The 9659-nt window shown below is 47.2% G+C and overlaps 1 protein-coding gene across 1 annotated transcript in view; it reads right to left on the bottom strand.

Annotated features, from left to right (window-relative positions):
* The window catches only part of eif2b3 (eukaryotic translation initiation factor 2B, subunit 3 gamma), a 42538-nt gene extending 34121 nt beyond the window's left edge, over window positions 1-8417 (bottom strand). Inside the window, exons 1-3 of the mRNA XM_076972095.1 lie at window positions 8156-8417; window positions 5260-5416; window positions 3289-3446 (exon numbers count right to left, since the gene is read on the bottom strand). Coding sequence (XP_076828210.1) covers window positions 3289-3446; window positions 5260-5407 — 306 coding nt within the window. The 5' untranslated portion in view covers window positions 5408-5416; window positions 8156-8417. The remainder of the gene's footprint in view (window positions 1-3288; window positions 3447-5259; window positions 5417-8155) is intronic.
* Between the last annotated feature and the right edge of the window lie 1242 nt (window positions 8418-9659).

The raw sequence follows: 9659 nt of genomic DNA, 5'->3' as shown, positions 1-9659 counted from the left end.
AACCAGACCACCATCTCACCATCTCACCATATCACCAGACCACCACACCACCATCTCACCAGCCCACCAGACAACCAGACCACCATATCACCAGACCACCATCTCACCAGACCACCACACCACCATCTCACCAGCCCACCATCTCACCATCTCACCAGACCACCATCTCACCATCTCACCAGACCACCACACCACCATCTCACCAGCCCACCACACCACCATATCACCAGACCACCATCTCACCAGACCACCATGTCACCAGCCCACTAGACCACCATCTCACCAGCCCACCACACCACTATCTCACCATCTCACCAGCCCACCATCTCACCAGCCCACCATCTCATCAGACCATCATCTCACCATCTCACCAGACCACCATCTCACCAGACCACCATCTCACCAGCCCACCATCTCACCAGACCACCACACCACCAGCCCACCACACCACCATCTCACCAGCCCACCACACCACCAGCCCACCACACCACCAACCCACCACACCACCAGCCCACCACACCACCAACCCACCACACCACCAACCCACCAACCCACCACACCACCAGCCCACCACACCACCAGCCCCGCAGCCACCCCCGTGAAGTCTTGCTCATGCCAGTCAGGACTCAGCTGCCATCTAGGAGGCAGCAGTGGTCAGCAGGGTCAGTAGTGCTGGATTTCTTAGTTCCAAAACTTAGTAAGACTACAGCCGGAGGCAGAGCTTTCTCCTTTAAAGTCCATCAGTTACGGAATAGCCTTCCAGCTCCAATCTGAGATACTGACACCCTTAAATCTAGACTTAAGACTCACCTATTTAATCAAGCCTTCAGTTAATATTCCCCTTGTGAAGGTGTGGGGCTCGCGGGGCCCCCAGACGTTGAGACTTCTGGTAATCTGAGATGTTGATGCTGTCATCCAGCCATGTCATGGCATCACTCTAGTTGTGACAATGACTTTGCTGGAAAGCAATATCTCAGTGAGCCCTCATGACTGTGGTCACTTCGGAACCCCTCCCTAGTTATGCTGCTAGTTATGCACCAAACTCAACCTGTATTGTCTATCTTTTTGCATGCTTCTATCTTTTTCCATGCTTTTTTGTAAGATGATTACATACAAGCACCTACAAGCACTGTAGAAATGGTCTGGCTTGCCGGTGGATGTGCTGATGCCGTGGTTGGATGTGCCATTGCAGCCAGATTACGCGCTGATGCCAACTTCTACCTGAGGCTCACCATCTGCACTGAAGGGACTGTGACTACTTGGCCTGGGAACTAGAACCACAGTTATAACTATAGAACTTTTTGACCACAGATACGGACTTGTGCTAACGGGCCGCCCAATGGAGGATGGGTTCCCTTTAGAGTCTTGGTCCTCCCGAGGTTTCTTCCTAATCCCCACCATCATAGGGAGTTTTTCCTTGCCACTGTCGCCTTTGGCTTCCTCATTAGGGATCTGGACCCATACGATTGTACAGCTGCTTTGTGACAACATGTGTTGTAAAATGCGCTATATAAATAAATTTGACTTTGACTTTAGTGTCAGTGGTGTCTGGGGCAGTGTCAGTGATGTCAGTGGTGTCTGGGGCAGTGTCAGTGATGTCAGTGGTGTCTGGGGCAGTGTCAGTGGTGTCTGGGGCAGTGTCAGTGATGTCAGTGGTGTCTGGGGCAGTGTCAGTGATGTCAGTGGTGTCTGGGGCAGTGTCAGTGATGTCAGTGGTGTCTGGGGCAGTGTCAGTGGTGTCAGTGGTGTCTGGGGCAGTGTCAGTGATGTCAGTGGTGTCTGGGGCAGTGTCAGTGATGTCAGTGGTGTCTGGGGCAGTGTCAGTGGTGTCTCAGGTTGCCTTTCTAAGCATAAATCCAGGGAGTGTGAGTAGAGAGGGTGTGAGTAGAGGCGGTGTGAGGAGAGGGAGTGTGAGGAGAGGGAGTGTGAGTAGAGAGGGTGTGAGTAGAGGCGGTGTGAGGAGAGGGAGTGTGAGTAGAGAGGGTGTGAGTAGAGGCGGTGTGAGGAGAGGGAGTGTGAGTAGAGGCGGTGTGAGTAGAGGCGGTGTGAGGAGAGGGAGTGTGAGTAGAGGCGGTGTGAGTAGAGGCGGTGTGAGGAGAGGGAGTGTGAGTAGAGGCGGTGTGAGTAGAGGCGGTGTGAGGAGAGGGAGTGTGAGTAGAGGCGGTGTGAGTAGAGGCGGTGTGAGGAGAGGGAGTGTGAGTAGAGGCGGTGTGAGTAGAGGCGGTGTGAGGAGAGGGAGTGTGAGTAGAGGCGGTGTGAGTAGAGGCGGTGTGAGGAGAGGGAGTGTGAGTAGAGGCGGTGTGAGTAGAGGCGGTGTGAGGAGAGGGAGTGTGAGTAGAGGTGGTGTGAGTAGAGGCGGTGTGAGGAGAGGGAGTGTGAGTAGAGGCGGTGTGAGTAGAGGCGGTGTGAGGAGAGGGAGTGTGAATAGAGGCGGTGTGAGTAGAGGCGGTGTGAGGAGAGGGAGTGTGAGTAGAGGCGGTGTGAGGAGAGGGAGTGTGAGTAGAGGCGGTGTGAGGAGAGGGAGTGTGAGGAGAGGGAGTGTGAGTAGAGAGGGTGTGAGTAGAGGCGGTGTGAGGAGAGGGAGTGTGAGTAGAGGCGGTGTGAGGAGAGGCGGTGTGAGGAGAGGGAGTGTGAGTAGAGGCGGTGTGAGGAGAGGGAGTGTGAGTAGAGGCGGTGTGAGTAGAGGCGGTGTGAGGAGAGGGAGTGTGAGTAGAGGCGGTGTGAGTAGAGGCGGTGTGAGTAGAGGCGGTGTGAGTAGAGGCGGTGTGAGGAGAGGGAGTGTGAGTAGAGGGAGTGTGAGTAGAGAGGGTGTGAGTAGAGGCGGTGTGAGGAGAGGGAGTGTGAGGAGAGGGAGTGTGAGTAGAGGCGGTGTGAGGAGAGGGAGTGTGAGTAGAGGCGGTGTGAGTAGAGGCGGTGTGAGGAGAGGGAGTGTGAGTAGAGGCGGTGTGAGTAGAGGCGGTGTGAGGAGAGGGAGTGTGAGTAGAGGCGGTGTGAGTAGAGGCGGTGTGAGTAGAGGCGGTGTGAGGAGAGGGAGTGTGAGTAGAGGCGGTGTGAGTAGAGGCGGTGTGAGTAGAGGCGGTGTGAGGAGAGGGAGTGTGAGTAGAGAGGGTGTGAGTAGAGAGGGTGTGAGTAGAGGCGGTGTGAGGAGAGGGAGTGTGAGTAGAGAGGGTGTGAGTAGAGAGGGTGTGAGTAGAGGGGGTGTGAGGAGAGGGAGTGTGAGGAGAGGGAGTGTGAGTAAGGGTGTTACTCAGGGCTCAGTGCTGGGTCATTCCCAAAACTCAAACTCACCTTGATCTTCTGCTGGATGTGGCGCAGGGCGTCGGCGGTGCCCATGTCTCCGTCCTCCTGCACACACACCACGTCCAGCTTCATCTTCACGTCCAGCTTCAGACGCTGCTCTGTGCTCAAAGCCTTCTGAACCTCTTTGGTGGTCACCACTATCACCTCTGAAACACAGAGCACACCCGTTCAACCGGCCACTGGAAATATGGGCTAATGCTCAAAACCAACAGTAACTTGGGTTATAAATACAAAACAAAATATTTTTTACATATGAAAAAATTTAATTTTTTTATTATAAAATTTTTTTTTTTTTATCTGATTTTTAAAAATCATTCTTAAGATTCAATAAAAATATTCTACTATTGATGTAATGCTCCTGGTATGTCATTCCAAGTTCTTCCAGAAGTCATTTTGAACTGTTGAACTGTTGTGCTGTTAGCAGTGCAGCTCCCCCCAGAGCTGACCTGGTGTGAGGTCTGGAGACCGTGGGCGCGACTCTCCAAAACACACTTTGTGTCCATAACACACTTTTGTTCTTTCCCGTTTTAAAGCACGTCTTGGACCTTTACTCTCTTGCACAGTAACGTTCTGTCCAGTTCTTCTCGGGCTGAGGACCCATGTAGGCTTCCAACCTTTTGTGGGATGAATTATTATCCAACAGCCACAGTGAGTGAGGGCAAGAAGTGAAGAGAGATGTGATTTAACGCGGCCTAAATCACAGGACAACAGTGGTTTCATTAAGTATGCTGTTCTAGGCCCCTACTGCACTCTCCCTAATAAGTGACCATTTAAAAGTGTCCAACATTCTTTCCCTTTAGCTGGGCAACTGTTAACCTGCTCCTTTATCACGCAGAGATCTGAACGGTGCTTACAGATCTGACACAACAGCTGCGGGACTCAAGGCTGTCAGTGTGACAACACCACGCTCACACACTGAACTATTACATCACAGACTGTTAACGACACACTAATCAAAATATGTCACACTTTCAAAAGAGTCTTTGTGAAACATTTTCTGAACGCCCTCTGCTCGGGCCAAACGTGCGAGCTTCTCTCAGCATCCTGCTAAAGTATATAAACATTTTCTCTCAACACTGCTTGCTTACAGTAATCTGAGCTAGGACTTGTAAAACCTAATTGCAGGGTCTTGCTGGCTCGCAGGGCTGTTAACGGCACATCCTGTGCCACACAGAGCTCCACGCAGCACTGCACACTGGGCTGAAAGCCGTATTCAGAAACGTCATACCTGTGGGACTAGGCCCTAACTGCTAGGTGTGAACAATAAACATTTTTTCATTAACCCCATAAAACCTGAGCAGACACGCTCTTCATCCTCGCTTGGTCATAAACACTGCTCGAGTCTTTTCCCTATCTGTGCTACACTTATTGTGCCGGCCCACAGTGCTTCATGAGAGGAGTCGTGGGAGGAGTCGTGGGAGGAGTCGTGGGAGGAGTCGTGGGAGGAGTTGTGGGAGGAGTCGTGGGAGGAGTTGTGGGAGGCTTCTGCCACAGTCATATATCTGAGTGAAATGGCAGGATGGTTCATTCACATTAGGCACTGACTGTAGAACTCTGTGCCCTATGAAAGCAGTTTCATCATCAAGGTAGGATGGCTAACTGGTGGGTGTGGCTAAAGAAACAGGGATGATTGCAGTTTTGGGGGCAGGACGAGAGAAGCAGACAGGCAGTGACATGGTAGGCTGGGGGCGGGGCTAGTCTTTATTAGACACATGTGCACTTTAGTGGGATATAATGGCCAATTACTCTCATTTCGCTCTCAGTATATCATGTCAATGATTAATCAGTCCTGATCAATGAACACGTTTTTGCTGCACTTGAAATGTGACAAGTATTTTAAGGCTATGAAGAGTAAGCTTGAAAGACAAATGGAAACCGTGACACACAGAAAACATTACAACTGCGTTTAATGTAACATTCATCATGATAACATGTGCGTAAGGGTTCACTGCTCTGTACCTTCAAAGCCTGCTCTCTCCAGCAGATTGAGGGAGTACCAGATGAGGGGCCGGTTCCCCACTGGCAGTAAAGGTTTAGCAGTGTTGTACGTGAGGTCCATCATTCTGGACCCGCCCCCAGCAGCCATCAGAACCGCCTGCAGCTCCATCTGCCCTGTCTGCCAGGAAGAACAACAAACAACAAAAACATGTTTACAGCTGCCATCATACTACCAAAAACCTTCCTTCCTGCCTTCAGGACCGGAGATGGTCAGATCCCAGTCCTCCAGGGGTACGTCCTCCATTAATATGTCCTCCAGGGTTACGTCCTGCAGGGTTACGTCCTCCAGGGTTACGTCCTGCAGGGTTACGTCCTGCAGAGGTACGTCCTCCAGAGGTACGTCCTCCATTTATGATAAGATAAGAAAGTGGCTAACCAGTTACTCTAATTAACAAGGGATCATGAAATCCAGGAATAGATTTGAGGTCCACATTTTAATAACACTGAACAAGACTAATACCTTTGAGATCAGTTTGACTGTAGAATCAGTTTTAGACCTTCATGTGAAGTGTTTTCAGAAAGTAAAAGGAACATCGACACCATTTGGCAATGCTCATTTTTTATGGTACATGGTCAAATATCTTGACACCACACCAGCCATGAAACTGGTGTCTTAATCATAACTTCTGACTCACAGCAGCAACCAGAAAAGCTGATTTCACACATTTGCTGCACATGTAACATTATGAAAGAACCCTTGCTACATGGGAGATGAAATAAAAGACATTTTACAAAGAAGCAGATGAAGAGATTAACCACTGTGTCCCCGGGGTGTTTGTTTTGTGGCAAATGTGCCCACATAAAAAAGGAATAAAAGGGACATTATAAACGCCTAGCAGCCGCCAGTTTGACTTTGCTGGGTCACTCAAACGTCAGCTTTCCTTGATTAATCACTCTTTTGTTTGTGAATGACGTGTCTGGGCTACTGCACAACTCCCCCACCGAAGCACATGAACACACTCTGCAGGCCTGTTTGGCAAAGTGTCCAACCACATTAAAATGATCGACCTATAATTTTACACATGAAAATGATAATGTAGTGTAATATAGGAAAAACAGGTGTATTACACTCCTATGAGTCATGAAACGGGCCATCACGCCATGTAACGAGCAGCAATGTTTATACAGACCATTTTGATTATACACAACTCGAACCCAGGTGACTGTGTGTTACCCATTTGTAAGAAATCCTGTATTTAGAAGATACTGTCAAACATACTTTTCCCTGCACAGCCGGATGTTCGCAACTTGGCCAAATGTGCTTTACTGCCATGTGCTTTTGTAACGGGGACGGAGCAGAGCCAAACGGATTCTCACGTTTGCCATGAACAATATGCCGTTAAGTCTTTGTGCTCACTTTGTACAGAAATCCAGCTCATACACCATATCAGTTAATTACTTTAAGTAATTCTTACAATGCTCACGTTAAGAAGCCACTAGAACAGACTGTAATTTTTGGGTGAAGCTTTAGACGGAGATGCTCAAACTCCACCAGCCTGTGTTTACAGGGAGACGCTCAGATGGACCAGCACGAAATAGACCTAGTGAGGTCAGTTTGGCCTGAATGGCCCTCAGCATTAGGTTATAACTAATATTGGAAAGGATATTTTGACTAACACAACAGATCAGGGGTGCCCACAGTTTTCATCTTGCGAGCTACTTATAAGATGACCAAGTCAGAAAGATCTACCGGGGTGGCGGCGAACGTAATTTGTTGAGTGGATTGCAGATTGGCTACCGTGAATGTCAATCAAAATACAACCGTCAGTGCAGATGTGCGATTCATCTACTACTATTTTATGTGACGCGATCTACGCACATTCCTTCGCGATCGACCGACACTTCCTTCGCGATCGACCGTAATGAGCACCCCTGCAACAGATGATCTCTATGAACAAAACATACAGCAACTAAAGCAAACCACAAGCTTTACCTGAGGTTATAACCATCACTGTGTTTACCACGTTCCTGACATGATTATTTGACTATAATAACATGCAGGTTAGAGGAGTTAGAGCCATTTGAATATAACAACATGCAAAAAGAGGAGTTAGAGCTATTTGACTATAATAACATGCAGGTAAGAGGAGTTAGAGCTATTTGACTATAATAACATGCAGGTAAGAGGAGTTAGAGAAATTTGACTATAATAACATGCAGGTTAGAGGAGTTAGATCCGTTTGACTATAATAACATGCAGGTTAGAGGAGTTAGATCCGTTTGACTATAATAACCTGCAGGTTAGAGGAGTTAGATCCGTTTGACTATAATAACATGCAGGTTAGAGGAGTTAGATCCGTTTGACTATAATAACATGCAGGTTAGAGGAGTTAGAGCCATTAGACTATAATAACATGCAGGTAAGAGGAGTTAGATCCGTTTGACTATAATAACATGCAGGTTAGAGGAGTTAGATCCGTTTGACTATAATAACATGCAGGTAAGAGGAGTTAGATCCGTTTAACTATAATAACATACAGGTTAGAGGAGTTAGATCCGTTTAACTATAATAACATACAGGTTAGAGGAGTTAGATCCGTTTGACTATAATAACATGCAGGTTAGAGGAGTTAGATCCGTTTGACTATAATAACATGCAGGTTAGAGGAGTTAGAGCCGTTTTACTATAATAACATTCAGGTTAGAGGAGTTAGATCCGTTTGACTATAATAACCTGCAGGTTAGAGGAGTTAGAGCCGTTTGACTATAATAACCTGCAGGTTAGAGGAGTTAGATCCGTTTGACTATAATAACATGCAGGTTAGAGGAGTTAGATCCGTTTGACTATAATAACATGCAGGTTAGAGGAGTTAGTACAAGATAAAAGATGAAAGATGATGATAAACTACAAACGCACCTGTGTGTCGGGGCAGTTCGTTGTCTGGACTGTAAGTTGCCTCTAACACACGCAGCTAACGCTCGACTAGTTTCACCCTCTCAGCTCGCATGCGAAGCGCTAACGTTCAGGACCGGCCGCGGTGTGTCCGAGCTGGCTGAAGAGGAAGGGGTTTAGGGAGACTCGGGGATGTTTCACACTGTATGTCGGCTTATTTCTTCTTCAATGTGATATAATCTCGCTAGCTAGCTAACATGATGCCATTCGTGTGTGACTTCAAAACTCGCGTAGGGAAACGTGAGTCAGGAACTATAGTTCCTAGGTTGTAAAAAAGCTATTCCTACCCCTCATGAGTCATTTTGGTGCAGTGTTAGGAAAGTTATAGCAATAATAATAATAATAATAATAATAATTATTATTATTATTATTATTTGTAGTATTAATTGTAAAATTGATCATTTTATTCAAATTAATAATAGTTCTGAATAAAATCCATACATTTGTAACCAAACAGTAGTCAGGAGACATATGTTGGGGCTCTTGTGATTGTAGTAGAGGAAATATAATTTATGTGTTGTTATCTATTTATCTTAATCCAAATATAGTCTTTGATGCCAAAAAAGACATTTCGCTGTCAGTGTTAAATACTGGAGGATAAGTTCAGACTATCAGTGTTAAATACTGCACTCTGGTCATTTTCAGTCTCCACTACAGCAGACGGCCCTCCACCCAGTTCTCCCAGCCAGCGGACGTAGCTCAAACCCCAATTCACAGACCTCCGATGTAACAGCAAATTGAACTCTGGGAATGTGGCCTGGCTTTGTTTTCTCTGGACAGGAGATGAGCTCCACTGATCGCACAGCAGAGGGAACAGGAATGACAGGACAGGGGTAACAGTCCCGCTCACACACGCTACCATGCAGATGAAGTTTGTAGAGAGTGAACAGTGGTTTTAAAGGACCTGGAAATGCATTTATATACTCCATTAACACTTTTTTTTGCTGTGTTTCCACAGCATACAGAATGTGCTCAGTGAAAACTACCCTGTGCAAACATTTATTAGTCAACTTGACATTCCTTCCATGGAACAGACAAAACCCAGTGAGTCTGCAGAGAACGTGGGACCACCGGGCTCACCCCGCACTGACATCACAGCCAGAGTTTGGCAGGTGACTGTTCAGCAAACTTGCCACTACACACACACTGCATGAATGAGTCACTGACGCTTGGCCAGCAGAATCATATTTAATGATCGTAAACAACCTGTGAGGGAAACCAGCAACAGTCATTTACATTTTTATATCCAGCTAAACACACAGATTTACTTTTCGTTTGACCGTGCAAAGGTAATGATGGTAAATGATGTCGGGGACGTGCATCAGATTAATCCTCACATCAGGGGTTTACACATACGTGTGTGGTAGTGTGCTGAGGTCATATCTAAACAAACAGAGGAACAGTTCACTGGCCAGGAGAAATAAACAACACAATATTCGTCTGACCTACCCGTGCATATTCACCGTCC

The sequence above is a fragment of the Brachyhypopomus gauderio genome, chromosome 14 (assembly GCF_052324685.1).
Source record: "Brachyhypopomus gauderio isolate BG-103 chromosome 14, BGAUD_0.2, whole genome shotgun sequence".
Taxonomy (NCBI): Eukaryota; Metazoa; Chordata; class Actinopteri; order Gymnotiformes; family Hypopomidae; genus Brachyhypopomus; species Brachyhypopomus gauderio.
Note: the sequence above shows the minus strand (reverse complement) of the source record. Positions and strands in the feature narration are given on the sequence as shown.